Genomic DNA, 16,670 nt, shown 5'->3' on the forward strand with positions numbered 1-16,670 from the left:
ATATATAATAATAATGAAGAAAAAAATAATATTTTTTATCATGAGTTGACAGTTTTGATAATTATTACTCATATTCATATCAAATGTTTATCATTACGTTAAAAGTTATTATATCTAAATAACAATCAACGCTATATTTCAATGACAGAATGTTAGATTTGACATTCTAAACCTCCCCTTGACACACATTATTTTCCGTAATAATTTTTTTTTTTAATTTAAAGTTGGGTGATAATGGAGGGAGAGATATTGGGTGTATGTACAGCATATTTTGGGTGTTGAATTTGGTAAAGTGGTAACAGAGTAGAAGATATGATTTGGTGGAAATATCAATTAGGTTTTCATCATCTGATAGGGACTTGTACAGAAACTTTAGTTTAGAATTGACCCCTGATTACTACTCTGAAAATGCCATTTTACCAACTTTCAGCATTTCACCCCATTAGTGAATTTCGCTTTCCACCCATCTAAGCATCTATAGTGACAATTTCATATCAATTTTGTGACTTTTATTGGGCGTTTATTTAGCTTTTATATTTTAATATTAGTCCACTTTTAATCATTAAGATGTGGTAAGACAATCTTTATTATAATAGCACTGTACTCCCAAAATTTAAATTTTGTTTAATATGTTGGCAAATTATGCAAATATAATAGGTAAAAGTGTAAAACATGCTTGTCACAATCTAAAACATTAGATGTTGTTGATTCCTAGAGCTGTTAAAATAGGTTTAGTCTATTGGCACAGTCTGTCTTACCACATAATAAGGTGGGGAGCGCGTTGGAGATTTAGAGGCCCGCACACGGACAAGTCTAGTCGTGGGGTATGTTTAGTTGGTCGGCAAGCTAACCAGTTAATATTAATAATTAAAATATATATATATTCAAGTTGAATTTTGATATTTGGAGTTTTAAAAGTTTATACTAATTATTTCAAAAAAAGTTTATACTAATTTCACTTTAGGTTATTTCGACTCATTATTGATTTTAAAATTTTACATTAATGTATGGAGTAGTATTTTATCATTTTTTTTTTAATGTTTTGGTGGGCTAACTAGTGCGCCATGACGAGCTAGGCATGGGCGGTATAATATAGGTTAACATTCTCGCGTTAATAATACCGTTAATAACACTGGTGCTGATAATACTCGATACAATCCACCACATTTAGGTATTTATATACAAATTAAAATGTAATTAAAAACATGAGTTGAATTGAATAACATCTAAAAATTATCTTTTTATACATAGACGCACAGATACTGTAGCCCTCACATGAAACAAATGTAAACTCGAGTAAATTAATGATTGTACGTGGGTGGTGACATGATATGTTTGGAATAGATTAATGTTGGAGTGTTAAAAAAAAGGGTAACTTTTCCAATTGATATTATTATCACTTTATTAAAAGCCTCAAAGAAATTAAAATCCCACGATGTATATATCGATGTTGATGGCGGCAATGCTTTGTCTAAAATTATTATTACAACAGTATTTTGCCTATCCGATGTCAATTCAAAGTGCGTGGACGACATTTCCACGAGGAAACTTCATACGACCCACCTTTTTATTTTCCTATATTAATTATGGGGCAACACATCATCCCTATGATCATTCAATTTTTTTGACTAAATATATAGTATAGTGTAGAGTGCTCTCAAATGAAAGGAAATTGGAGAAATTAAAACAAAGTAGTGTATGTATGGGGTTTGGTTTGGTGGTTGATGTTGAGGTTTCTTGAAATGAATTTAATGAGTAGATCTTCGTTTCTGCATCCATTGTTTTAGTAGTGAATTGCTTTTATATATGGATTGATTTAGGAGTGTTTGGAGAATGGCGTATCAGCTAATCAACTTTACTTTATTTGATTGCTCAGATGATTTATATGAGTGTTTGATAAATAATTGTTTGGCTTAGTCTATTGGTGCTAATAAATTGAAAATGAAAAAATTACTTTAAATATATTATTGATATCAGTTTATTGCATTTTCGTTTTAGAGCATGCATACCAGTAGCTTTTATTTGGTTCATGTGAGGCAAAAAATTTGGAATAGCAAAATGAAACTGATGTGGAGACTAAAATATGTAGAAATTTATCTCCTGCAAAATCTTTGAGATAGCAGGAGATTATTAAAAATATAATAATAATCGCACATTCGCGCGTTTGGGCGCAACATAGCGCCCCAACTGGCGGCCACTCTAATTTCAAGGTAACTTTTTTTAATTTTGTATATTTATTTTTGTTTGTTGTCAGATTTTGATTTTTTTTTCTTTCTTTTCATAATCACACATACAAAAATTCTTCAAAAACCCAAAAAAAAAAAAAAAAACTCTACTATTACAAATGCTCTTAAAAATCTACATTTTTAATATCATCATAACTTACTAGAACTTGACATCTGAATTGACTCATTGCCATAAAACACACGCGCACGTACACACACATACACACACACATATATATGTATGTATGTATGTATGTGTATGTATAAATAGGAAATTAGACAAAGACACTAATAACCCAACCAAAGCACCATCTAACGCAAAAAGTATGTTCTCATATTAATGTTGTATGCTATTTATTACTGTCTTTTGTAAAAATTAAGACACCACTTAATATATAAATAATGGGGTTTCTTCTTTAATTTGGATTCCTTCTTCCCTCTCTTTCTTCCCCTCTGCGAGGTTTCCTATGTAGCATTTGGGCCATCCAAACGCAGCACAGAGGTTAGTCAGCTAGAAAAGAGGGGTGACGTGGATATGCCTAGAAGTCATCATTTTATGATTCCAAAGAGTCAATTGAATTGACCCAATTCTATGCAGCATGCAGTATTGCAGTAGCCCTTTTTTGTGTCTAACATTCAATTATATATTCTAATCAATGTGATTTCTAATCACTAACTTCTAGATTTTTTTATAAAAAAGATTCGTCTCATATTCTTCAATCTTATTTATTTACATTTACGTATTTAATTTCATATTTTGGGAGAAATATGTGGTCCAAGTGGACCAAATGCATGTCCAGTACTCATATATAATAAGAAATTCGGGACCATAATGATGCTAAAAAGGAAAGAACGTATTACGTACACATACGTGTATATGCAGTACGCTCTATATTCACAAGGCCATGCCATTCTAGATAACGTTATGAAATAAAAGAAATAATTGTAATTTTTTTTATGTAATAGAGTTGATCGTACTTAAATAAAATGTAATTTTTTATTATACAAGCCGAAATTTAAGAAAAATCTCTATTTTTTGTGACATCGATGTGAAATTGTATCAGTAAATATATATGTGTGTGTATTGTTTTATTTGGTTAATTATAAGAGTGGGAAGTTGCAGAGAGTATAGAGCGGTGGGGAAATGGGACCAATGAAGAAGGGATAGGACTTAGGAGCCCAAGAAAACATGCATGCATTGTTTGGGACAGACAAATCCTTAATGCTGAGACTGAGGCGTTGTTGTTTGAATCCCGTTGTTCATGCTGACAAGTTTTTCACGTTCTTCCTCTTCCTCACCTTAAACCAAAAAATAAATAAATAAATAAATAAATAAATAAATCCTTATCATCATCATCATCATCATCTATCCTTGTGAATCTCATCATATATGATATATTACCCCCCACCCCACCTGTGAACCAACTGATGAGAGTCTGAAACTCTGATTCAATTAATTGCCCATCACTGCCTCTCTGAGTCTGCCACCCAAAATTCATCCCCCCCGCCCGTGTGCATATTTTGCCCATCACTCGACGTGTCCCCTTAAAACACCCGAATTTTGTACGTTTTAGGATGTGTTTGGTTGACAGGTTTAACTATTAGTAATAGGTACCAAAACATTTTCCATTTTGAGGATTGATTAGGTTAGGGTAGTAGGCACAGATAGATAACAGGAAACTACTTGCACAGGCTTAGCCCAATGATTCAATAGGCAGTGTGACCAAGGTTCAAAACTCGGTAGTATAATAGCAAAACTGGGCATAATACCTTGTGGGCACTGGGATTTGACCTTATCTGCTGAGTCACTGAGTTACTTTAATTAACATCCTCACACATGTTCTATCAGGCTGGGGATTAACCTTTTGGGGAAGAGGATAACAGAAAACTGAGAACTGAGTACTATAACTAAGGCATATAAGTATAAAGTTCGTTAAAGGTCATGCTAGGAAAGATCCAATCAAAAAATTTTCAAGAATACCAGTGCAGTGCAGTGCAGGGCAGGGCAGTGATATAATCTTGTAAAGTAAAGATCAAAATCCATAATGAAATATACTAATGGAAGTGTTGCCATGTTAGTAATAGTTAGATAGTATGTTCAAATGCTCATACACCAGATATTTTACCAGAAATGCCCTTTTCTTCATCGCCATCTGCATAATCGTCGCCATGGCTCTTACTTTCCTGCTGTGGCGGGGCACTGCTAACCCCGGTAACTGATTGCTGATAAAGAACACCACCAACAATGGTAAACAGCAAGCATAGCAGCCCAATGGGAGTGGCATGCTTATCCCAGATCAACACATTAATAGCCACTGTCAAAAACTTATTCACTACACCTGTCACAGTAAAGGCAGTGGCGGATATCGCCTTCCTCGCTGCAAATCCAAAGAAACTAATGAGCAAACCGAACACACAGGAGATGGACACCGCGAAAAATGCAACCGGGTTGAATAAACTCCCTGTGCTAGATCCCACGGAAACAAGTACATGTCCAAACTCCCCAGTAATAATCCAAAACAGGGGAGCCATCATCAACGCGAGCAAATTGTTGTACAACACAAACCCCCAAGTATTTAGTCCAAGGTTGGTGACTATATGCTTAATGTAAACCATCTCAGTAGTAATGGTCACCAAATAGGCAAATGCCCATGAATAAGCAGTCAATGTGAAACCCGAATCTGTAGCAACATATCCAATAGCACCTCCCAGAATAATGACCAACGATAGAAATGTTAACTTTGAAGGCCACGGTTGCTTCCTAAATGCTGTATCAGCTAAGGCAACCAAAAGGGGCGTACATGATCTAAACACTATAAATGTGTCCACATTGGCATGGCTTAAAAGATTCGTGTTTGTGAATATTGCCAAGAAAAACACAAAGGCAGCAGGCAAGAATTTCTTAGCGGTTTCCCATGTGAACGCATCATGGTGCAACAGCCCTAGCTTCCCCAAAACCCAAACACCCAGAGCCGAGGTGAAGTACTGCAGTGCAGTGAGAAGCCCCGGGTAATTAAAGTGGGTAATTGCAAACTTGTTGATCACCGCAAGCAAGCTAGAACATAAAGCATAGCCCAACACGAGAGTGCTAGTTGCATAATATTGTTTTGTAGCCTCAAGTCGAACTGGCATTTTCACGACTACACTAACTAAGAAATTATCTCACTTCTTGTTTTCCTTATTTTCTCTACAATTCCCACCAATTAACCTGATTAAATCCGAGCACAACAGCCTAATGCAATACTTTTGATCCCACACTGATACATATATCAACACAGAAATGCTTTGAGCTGGAAATGTGAGTCATAGTGACAATGGAGATTGAAGTAGGCTATGATTTTGATCTGCCAAATAATGGGGAACCCAATGAAAAAAGTTCAGATATTCTCAATTCAGTTATGCTTGAGATCAGATCTGCATTAGTAGATTACTGCCAAAAGCAGAGATTTTAAATAAAATTCTAAAAACCTAAGATAAATTGGTTGTGAGAATTAATCAAAAACTGAGACAGATGGGTAAAATCAATTCCAACAAGAGTAATGCTACCCACCCCGCCAATCTTTTCCTCCTTACCTGGCATTTTCTAATTGGACCAAATTCATGTGCACCCCATGATTATGGGCCATATTATTTTTAATTTTTTTTTAAATGGAGGGAAAATAGCATTTTCCTTCCAACAATTATGTGGGGTGCAAGAGAGGTGGCCAAATCCCGGGCTTGGGCCGGTCTCATGCCGGGCCCGGGTTGGGTTGGGCCTAGGTTAGCATTGATCAAGACCGGCCTAGGATAACCAGGGCCAGTCCCGTGCCGGGCCAATCTTGGGCCTGGGCTCGGGCCTCTTGTGGGTCGGTCCCGGACTAAGCCCATAATTTATTTATTTATTTTATATAAAATATTTATAAATTGTTTTTTGTTTGAAATGAAATTTAAACCATTGACCTCATAATCTACAACGAAAGTTCTTATCACTTAAACTACTTCAAATTTTGATAAAATAATATATATATATATATATATATATATATATATATATATATATATATATATATATATATATATATATATATACAAACAAAAGTGTCATTTTTCTGTCCATCTGAAGAAAATACTTCTGTCATTTTTTACCTAATTAAATAATAACAAAAATGTTATATATAATTTAATTCATAGTAATGATTACTTAAATATTTATTATAACATGAATCATGGTCTACTTTTACAGGCTGTTTGGTTGGAGGAAAGGAATTAGGTGGGAAAGGAATTGCAATTCCATGGGAAAAGAATAATGTGGAAATAAAGTGGAGTTTAAATTCCAGTGTTTGGTTGGAGAGAATAAAATTACTAGGAATTTTAATTTCAATGTTTGGTATACATGGGAATTGAAAGGGAATAAGTAGTATAAAGTCCAAAATGCCCATTATTATTATTATTATTATTATTATTATTATTATTATTATTATTATTATTAAATATTAAATGACAAGTACACAAAAAATATAACATTTTAAATTCAAATACCACTCATCTACCGTATCTCTTGAACTAGATATATTGTAATTAATTTGCATGCAAATACTTCATCAAATGTTAAGCTTCATAAGTTCAACATACATCAAAATTAATCTAGGACCCAAGATGTACATAATGTGCTTTTCAAAGTTTAGGCAACTCAAAATTTACTTTCAAAATTTCTGCATATAAAGATTTTAGGTTAAAAAAGAGAAGGTCAGACATCAATTTTTTAGGTTAAAAAAGAAAAGGGTAATTTTGTCTCAGGTATCTTTTTTATTCCTAAAATCCATGGAATTGAAATTCCAAGGGGGGCATGGGATTCTAATTCCCTCCAACCAAACGAACGAATTTAGTTGCCTTGAGAATTAAGTGGGAATGGAATTTAAATTCCATCCAACCAAACACCCTGTTAAGGTACTCTTAAACTAATACTCAATATATTCTTTTTCAACTTAAGTTCAGTTTTTTTTATATACAAATAAAATGAGTATATGAAAAATATATCACTAAAAAGTTCTAATTAAAAATTTTTAAACAACACCTATATTGATATTTTTATTTTAATGTATTAAATTAACATAAAATTATATTAAATCAACCTAATTTCCTATGACAGTTGAAATAATTCTTTTGAAAACTTTTCATGCGCATAAAAGTAAGGTGCAAAATAAAACAAAAATAAATCTCATTGTTATTTGTAATTCTATTTTCCATAATTATATTGCTAAATATATATATATCTCTATTCTTTTTAGAGTTATTAAAGATGATTCAATATGTATATATATATTATAATTATTATTTTTGTTCTCTTTTTAGCCATATATATATATATATATATATATATATATATATATATATATATTCGAATCAAATTATTCTTTTAATTTTAACGATTTTTAATTAAAATTTAAAAAATAAAACAAATGAAATTAAAAATATCTATAATAAAAAAAATACTAAATTGAATAGAAGATTTCAATTTTATCTTATTAGAATAATATGGTAATTTAATGGTAATAGAATTTATAAAAAAGAAAAATATATATTCTATTAAAAAAAATTCCTTCTTCCCTCTCCTTTCTTCCCCTCTGCGAGGTTTCCTATGTAGCATTTGGGCCATCCAAACGCAGCACAGAGGTTAGTCAGCTAGAAAAGAGGGTGACGTGGATATGCCTAGAAGTCATCATTTTATGATTCCAAAGGTCAATTGAATTGACCCAATTCTATGCAGCATGCAGTATTGCAGTAGCCCTTTTTTGTGTCTAACATTCAATTATATATTTCAATCAATGTGATTTCTAATCACTAACTTCTAGATTTTTTTATAAAAAGATTCGTCTCATATTCTTCAATCTTATTTATTTACATTTACGTATTTAATTTCATATTTGGGAGAAATATGTGGTCCAAGTGGACCAAATGCATGTCCAGTACTCATATATAATAGAAATTCGGACCATAATGATGCTAAAAGGAAAGAACGTATTACGTACACATACGTGTATATGCAGTACGCTCTATATTCACAAGGCCATGCCATTCTAGATAACGTTATGAAATAAAAGAAATAATTGTAATTTTTTATGTAATAGAGTTGATCGTACTTAAATAAAATGTAATTTTTTATTATACAAGCCGAAATTTAAGAAAAATCTCTATTTTTTGTGACATCGATGTGAAATTGTATCAGTAAATATATATGTGTGTATTGTTTTATTTGGTTAATTATAAGAGGGGAAGTTGCAGAGAGTATAGAGCGGTGGGGAAATGGGACCAATGAAGAAGGGATAGGACTTAGGAGCCCAAGAAAACATGCATGCATTGTTTGGGACAGACAAATCCTTAATGCTGAGACTGAGGCGTTGTTGTTTGAATCCCGTTGTTCATGCTGACAAGTTTTTCACGTTCTTCCTCTTCCTCACCTTAAACCAAAAAATAAATAAATAAATAAATAAATAAATAAATCCTTATCATCATCATCATCATCATCTATCCTTGTGAATCTCATCATATATGATGAATATTACCCCCCACCCCACCTGTGAACCAACTGATGAGAGTCTGAAACTCTGATTCAATTAATTGCCCATCACTGCCTCTCTGAGTCTGCCACCCAAAATTCATCCCCCCGCCCGTGTGCATATTTGCCCATCACTCGACGTGTCCCCTTAAAACACCCGAATTTTGTACGTTTTAGGATGTGTTTGGTTGACAGGTTTAACTATTAGTAATAGGTACCAAAACATTTTCCATTTTGAGGATTGATTAGGTTAGGGTAGTAGGCACAGATAGATAACAGGAAACTACTTGCACAGGCTTAGCCCAATGATTCAATAGGCAGTGTGACCAAGGTTCAAAACTCGGTAGTATAATAGCAAAACTGGGCATAATACCTTGTGGGCACTGGGATTTGACCTTATCTGCTGAGTCACTGAGTTACTTTAATTAACATCCTCACACATGTTCTATCAGGCTGGGGATTAACCTTTTGGGGAAGAGGATAACAGAAAACTGAGAACTGAGTACTATAACTAAGGCATATAAGTATAAAGTTCGTTAAAGGTCATGCTAGGAAAGATCCAATCAAAAAATTTTCAAGAATACCAGTGCAGTGCAGTGCAGGGCAGGGCAGTGATATAATCTTGTAAAGTAAAGATCAAAATCCATAATGAAATATACTAATGGAAGTGTTGCCATGTTAGTAATAGTTAGATAGTATGTTCAAATGCTCATACACCAGATATTTTACCAGAAATGCCCTTTTCTTCATCGCCATCTGCATAATCGTCGCCATGGCTCTTACTTTCCTGCTGTGGCGGGGCACTGCTAACCCCGGTAACTGATTGCTGATAAAGAACACCACCAACAATGGTAAACAGCAAGCATAGCAGCCCAATGGGAGTGGCATGCTTATCCCAGATCAACACATTAATAGCCACTGTCAAAAACTTATTCACTACACCTGTCACAGTAAAGGCAGTGGCGGATATCGCCTTCCTCGCTGCAAATCCAAAGAAACTAATGAGCAAACCGAACACACAGGAGATGGACACCGCGAAAAATGCAACCGGGTTGAATAAACTCCCTGTGCTAGATCCCACGGAAACAAGTACATGTCCAAACTCCCCAGTAATAATCCAAAACAGGGGAGCCATCATCAACGCGAGCAAATTGTTGTACAACACAAACCCCCAAGTATTTAGTCCAAGGTTGGTGACTATATGCTTAATGTAAACCATCTCAGTAGTAATGGTCACCAAATAGGCAAATGCCCATGAATAAGCAGTCAATGTGAAACCCGAATCTGTAGCAACATATCCAATAGCACCTCCCAGAATAATGACCAACGATAGAAATGTTAACTTTGAAGGCCACGGTTGCTTCCTAAATGCTGTATCAGCTAAGGCAACCAAAAGGGGCGTACATGATCTAAACACTATAAATGTGTCCACATTGGCATGGCTTAAAAGATTCGTGTTTGTGAATATTGCCAAGAAAAACACAAAGGCAGCAGGCAAGAATTTCTTAGCGGTTTCCCATGTGAACGCATCATGGTGCAACAGCCCTAGCTTCCCCAAACACCCAAACACCCAGAGCCGAGGTGAAGTACTGCAGTGCAGTGAGAAGCCCCGGGTAATTAAAGTGGGTAATTGCAAACTTGTTGATCACCGCAAGCAAGCTAGAACATAAAGCATAGCCCAACACGAGAGTGCTAGTTGCATAATATTGTTTTGTAGCCTCAAGTCGAACTGGCATTTTCACGACTACACTAACTAAGAAATTATCTCACTTCTTGTTTTCCTTATTTTCTCTACAATTCCCACCAATTAACCTGATTAAATCCGAGCACAACAGCCTAATGCAATACTTTTGATCCCACACTGATACATATATCAACACAGAAATGCTTTGAGCTGGAAATGTGAGTCATAGTGACAATGGAGATTGAAGTAGGCTATGATTTTGATCTGCCAAATAATGGGGAACCCAATGAAAAAAGTTCAGATATTCTCAATTCAGTTATGCTTGAGATCAGATCTGCATTAGTAGATTACTGCCAAAAGCAGAGATTTTAAATAAAATTCTAAAAACCTAAGATAAATTGGTTGTGAGAATTAATCAAAAACTGAGACAGATGGGTAAAATCAATTCCAACAAGAGTAATGCTACCCACCCCGCCAATCTTTTCCTCCTTACCTGGCATTTTCTAATTGGACCAAATTCATGTGCACCCCATGATTATGGCCATATTATTTTTAATTTTTTTTTAAATGGAGGGAAAATAGCATTTCCCTTCCAACAATTATGTGGGGTGCAAGAGAGGTGGCCAAATCCCGGGCTTGGGCCGGTCTCATGCCGGCCCGGGTTGGGTTGGCCTAGGTTAGCATTGATCAAGACCGGCCTAGGATAACCAGGGCCAGTCCCGTGCCGGGCCAATCTTGGGCCTGGGCTCGGGCCTCTTGTGGGTCGGTCCGGACTAAGCCCATAATTTATTTATTTATTTTATATAAAATATTTATAAATTGTTTTTTGTTTGAAATGAAATTTAAACCATTGACCTCATAATCTACAACGAAAGTTCTTATCACTTAAACTACTTCAAATTTTGATAAAATAATATATATATATATAATATATATATATAATATTATTATATATATATACTTATATTATATATACACTTTTTCAAAGTTAATATTTTTGTTTAAAATAATATTTTAACCATTCATCCCAAAATAAAAAATTAATATGATTTTCTACAAAATTAAAAATTTATAAGATTTTAATAACATTTGACTTGTACTATTAAAATTTTTTATAAGACTTGTAATATTATTTGTTAACTTATAAATATTATAAAGTGTATTATAATTTATAAAGTCCATGCTAGATTTTGCCCGAACCTGGGCCAGTTTCGAGTTAGGCTCCAAGCTATTTTCTTAAGGGACCTGAACCAACCCTCTATAAGCCGGTTCAGGTTTGGGCTAAGCCCGGCCTAGGCCCGGTGAAGTCCAGAAGGCTGGTTCGACTTTAAACCGGCTCGTGGCCACCTCTAGGGTGCAGTAAAATTCTAAAATGTGGTGCATTTTGAAGATAAGAAAACAAACAAACAAGCAATCAAACAAACAAACAAACAAAAGAAAAATAATACAGAGCTCTAAGGAAATTCAAACAGGACATTTTAAAAAATCAATAAAGATGAAACTTGAACATGGTATAAACTGCTGAGCAAATTAAAGAGATGTTAGAATGAAATGATATACCTTTCTTGACGTGAGTGGCCTAAGAAGCTCTGAGCAGTTTGAATGTGGAGTAGGTGATAAGGGTTTCAAACTCTACAGGCAAATGGCAATGGCATAAACATAAACAAAACACCGTTTTCAGGAAAGCCTATCTGCCCAACATGAACTTACGGAGCAGGTTTTTGCGCCTCTGCGGACTCGATTGGGGAAAATGGCAAAAATCTGAAAATTGGGATATGATTTTGGAATTAGGTTTCTTTAATAGTTTGGGGATTTTTGTAAGTTCATCAGTGTATGTGTATCACCAACAATATGTAATTGTTTCAAACTATTTGTACCAAATTTTAGTTTGAATAATAGTACTGTGTATTATTTATGATAGTGGTCACAGAGTCACAGTCATTTAATTTTTTTTGTAAATTGAATTAATTTATCGAGAATTTGTCAATTGAATCATTAATGCCATTTGGACAAAATTTGGGGCAAGAGAATATGGCAAGTAAATTTGCCAAATAAATAGAATTAAGAATTAGGCCAGTAGAATTACAAAATAAATCCAGAGAACTAATTTTATGCTATTTTGATAATTTGATGTTTAATAATTTACTATTAATTTTATAAATAGAATTACTGTCATATTACTTTGGTATTTTTCATATTTGATAATTCATTATTAATTTGATTAAATATAACTTCTCAACATTTTGAAATCGATTGGCCGTCATGCTAAGGGCGGGGTCGTCCAAGCTGCAATGGTTGAGGCATGCTAATGTTATTCATTTTTTGTTTTTTTTTTTTTTACTCAGTGGGTTTGTTCCCCTTTCTAAAGTTAGAATCTAATTTGATTAATATTTATAAAATTTATGTTGCAACAGAATATGACTTTTTACGAAATAATGTTAATGTTAAATAAATTAAATTTCATATAATCTTTTTTGAACTCAATCTAAATTAATTAAAAACCCTCTCTAAACATAATAAATTAAAATTTAATCCATAGAAATTTACTAGCTAGTTACATAAAATCAAGATATTTATGCAGGTTAAAAGTTGACAATTACCCCTAAACCTTTTTCCCACTTGGTGTAGGATCTTTAAATTCTCCATAGTAATCACTATAGGCCATGTATAGCCTTGCCAACCCCCTAGCACTACACTAAATTAACCTAGTATGAAGTACCCCTTTTTTTTTAAAAAAAAAAGAACAATAACAATAACAATTATATCTCGATAATCCTATACTGCATTGATATTTATGTCTAACGAGATAAGGTTAATTAAAAACTTTGAATTGACATTATATTTAAACGATTTAAATCTCTTACACTTAAATCAACGAACGCCTTCTAGATAAATTTTATTATTTCATATACAACGAATTGCATATCAAAAATTGTAATGCAAACCTAAGATTGGATCGAATGAATGAACTTATTTGAACTACTGCCAAACTAGCCTTGAAAATGATGTATTGAGTATTGACAACACTGAAATCCATAGAGAAAGAGACAGGAAATTAGCAAGGGATAAGAGGATTCCATATATCTGGTGCAGATGGAATTGTGGGATTAATAATCCGTCCAGAGTGCAACAAGATTTAGCTTGCCTGGCTTCTTCTACTCCCACCACATGCCACAAATAATTCTTGTACACACTCAATATAATGCACCAAACATTTTTAATCTCATTTAATTTCCCTTCGAAAATGGGTGCTCAAGTGGGTGAAAATGAGTTTCGTATATGAAGGTCACGAGTTTGATATTCTTGTCAACACTTTCTCGGTCTAGTTCATCACACATGATTTTTCTAGTGTAATTTACATATTCCGTGTGGTTTATAAACTATTACAATGAACGAATTTACCTGATGAACACTATCGTGTAGTAGTTGCGATTTCGTTTACCACTCAATAAATAAATAAGCATCTCATTTACTCCCAAAGTCAAATGTTACCAATTTATAAGATCCATTTTAGTTTGGTCATGTGGTCCTTCCCAATGTGTACAATATGAAACGTGCGATAATTTCTTCAACCTCTGGATGCCATGTTGCATGAAGCATGACAACAAATTAGGCACATAATACCGTGCTTTTGCGAACACACAAAAATTTCAGAAAACAAAATATTGTCTTGACTCTCGAGAGAAAATGACAACTCAAATATATTTTAACTTGACAAAGTAAATTTTTGTGTGAATTAGGTTGCATCGCATATTCACATCATATATGAGTTGATTTTTTTTTTTTTTTATTCTTTTTGGGTGAAGTTGCCCCCACAGGACTGGGGAAGATGAATTATCAAACTCTAATGGAGCTGGCACCAAAGGCGTCGACATCAAGGAGCATATCAAAGCTAGTGGGCGGCTTCATATATTCAAGTAAAAAATGTAATTTTAGTCCCTTAATTATTACCATTTACATTATTCATGTCTTTCCTTCTTCTTTTTTTTTTTTTTTTAAATGTGATCATCTAATTGTCCACAAATTGCATGATGATTTGAATTAATATAGAGTTAATACCCAATTTAGTTATCGACTATAGTGATTTTTCTCGTTTTAGTCTTAAACGACTTTTTGTACTTAATTAGGTCATCAACTTTGATGGTTTTACTCAATTGAGTCCTTGGTGGTTGAAAAAAGATCAATATAGTCAATGACTAAATCGGGTAAAAGCTCTATAGTGGAAGACTAACTTTGGTAAAATTACTATAGTTGAAGACTAAATTGGGTATTAATAGAGGTAAAATTACCATGTTATTTTAACAGATGATTCAATTGAGAAAACCATCAAAGTCGATGACTTAATTAAGCGAAAAAAATCATTTAGGACTAAATCAAGAGAAACCACTATAGTCGAAGGCTAAATTGAGAATTTACTCAATTAATATATTTTGCCGTCATTTAGGAAGAAGAAGAAGTTGTCAAGAAATTTGTAAAATTGAGTAATACTACATGTATTTTCACTTTCTACTCATTGTTGAGGTGTCTTTCTATGATTTTTTTTTTTTTTTGAAAACCAAGACAAGAATCATTCATTAAACAAATTGTTCAATACAAGAAGGAATAGAAGAATGCCAAATAAAAGGACCAGACTGAGAACGAGCAGCCCTAGCTAGCACATGGGCAGCCTTATTCGCTGATCTAGATATAAATTTAACAGACACTGATTCAAAGTGTCGGCTTAACTCACGACAATCACTAATAACAAAGCCTGCAAACGAAAGATCTGGTAAATTACCATTAAACAACTTGCATACCATCTGACAGTCTGTGTACATCATGACCTCGCTCCTTGACCCAGGACAGGGCCTCCCTAATCGCTACTGCCTCCGCAATATGGGCATCAAGTAGGCAGCGAAGATGACCACTTTTTGCAGCAATATATTCCCCACGATTATCCTTGATAATAACCCCAAACGTGACCTCTTGAGTTTCCAAAAACACGGCTGCATCCGTATGAACCGAAATAAACCCCACCGATAAGGAACTGGTACTCGCCTCAGTTACATCAACAAAGGTAGAAACCCCAGCTAGAAGGTGTATTTCTATGATTAGTCCCAAAAAAAAAATAAAAAAAAAAAGGAAAGTAAACCATTGTTTCTAAGAAAAATAGTCAAATAGGCCTTGAACTTTATCTAAAAAATCAATTGACCCCTAAATTTTTTAAAGTTGCAGATAAACTCATCAACATCTCATTTTGGTGCAATGAAGCCCAAAAACCGATTAGTGTTGATGGATTTAATTGCAAGTTTAGAAAAATTTAGAGACCTAATTGACTTTTTAGGTAAAGTTCAAGAGCTTATTTGATCATTTTTTTTCTTGTTTCTAATAAAATATGTGCACGTGACAAGAATTATACTTATTTTTTCTTTTGAGTACTGTTGACTTCGTTATAATATAGTATCTAGCTACTTTCTCAACCAAATGAAGCACAGAGAATCAATATCGCCTCCACTGAGGCTCGAACTCACCCCCTCCCATGTGGGGTGCAACCGGGTGCCGCTAGACCATAAGAGAACCGTTAGTAGCATTGGTGTCTAGGGTTTCCTAAAGAATTTGTGACTTTTAACATCTCCTCAGCAAAATATTTCCTCAAGTTACTTTTATTTCAAAGGGAATGATGTATGTAAGCTCTAATAGTGCTTCAATTCAATATGGGGAAGAAGTCTGGTGTAATTGTGAGAGTTAGCTTTAATCAAGATGTCATAAAAATTATATGAATCCGATATAAAGCATGTTTAAGATATAGTGTAAGAATATTTTTTTTTTGCTTTGCGGTTCAAATATTTTATTCCTTTATTTTGAAATACAGGATCAAATTTTTTTTTTTTTTTTTTTGGATTGATTCAAATGTAAACAAGCAGGTTGCATAGTTAACTAGAGGCCTATCATTGTGAATCACTCGCTATACCGATAGACAAAAATTCACCTTGCATTGTGAACCTTAATTCAAAAATTATGTTTACAATTAACTTATTGTGTTACTTCATCTAATAAATTGTATCCATAAACTGGAAGGCACATAATATATTAACTACATATATAATAGATTAGCTAATATATACACATAATTTGTAGGCATAATATATTAACTACAAATACTTAATAGATTAGCTAATACATACGCATAATTTGTTAATTACGTACACATAATTTGAATGTCATTTTAAAATAAAGTTTAAATTTG

At 33.6% G+C, this 16,670-nt stretch overlaps 1 protein-coding gene and 1 pseudogene across 1 annotated transcript; both read right to left on the bottom strand.

Moving 5' to 3' along the window:
• Positions 1–3,180: 3,180 nt before the first annotated feature.
• LOC116012536 (GDP-fucose transporter 1-like) lies at positions 3,181–5,565 on the bottom strand. Its single transcript, XM_031252095.1, has 2 exons — positions 4,352–5,565; positions 3,181–3,524 (listed from the first exon to the last, which is right to left on the bottom strand). Exons 1-2 carry the CDS (start codon positions 5,355–5,357, stop codon positions 3,445–3,447), a joined length of 1,086 nt encoding a protein of 361 aa, XP_031107955.1. The 5' UTR covers positions 5,358–5,565; the 3' UTR covers positions 3,181–3,444.
• A 2,915-nt stretch (positions 5,566–8,480) lies between these two features.
• LOC116012515 lies at positions 8,481–12,271 on the bottom strand (annotated as a pseudogene).
• Between the last annotated feature and the right edge of the window lie 4,399 nt (positions 12,272–16,670).

Source organism: Ipomoea triloba, chromosome 3, assembly GCF_003576645.1.
Source record: "Ipomoea triloba cultivar NCNSP0323 chromosome 3, ASM357664v1".
Taxonomy (NCBI): Eukaryota; Viridiplantae; Streptophyta; class Magnoliopsida; order Solanales; family Convolvulaceae; genus Ipomoea; species Ipomoea triloba.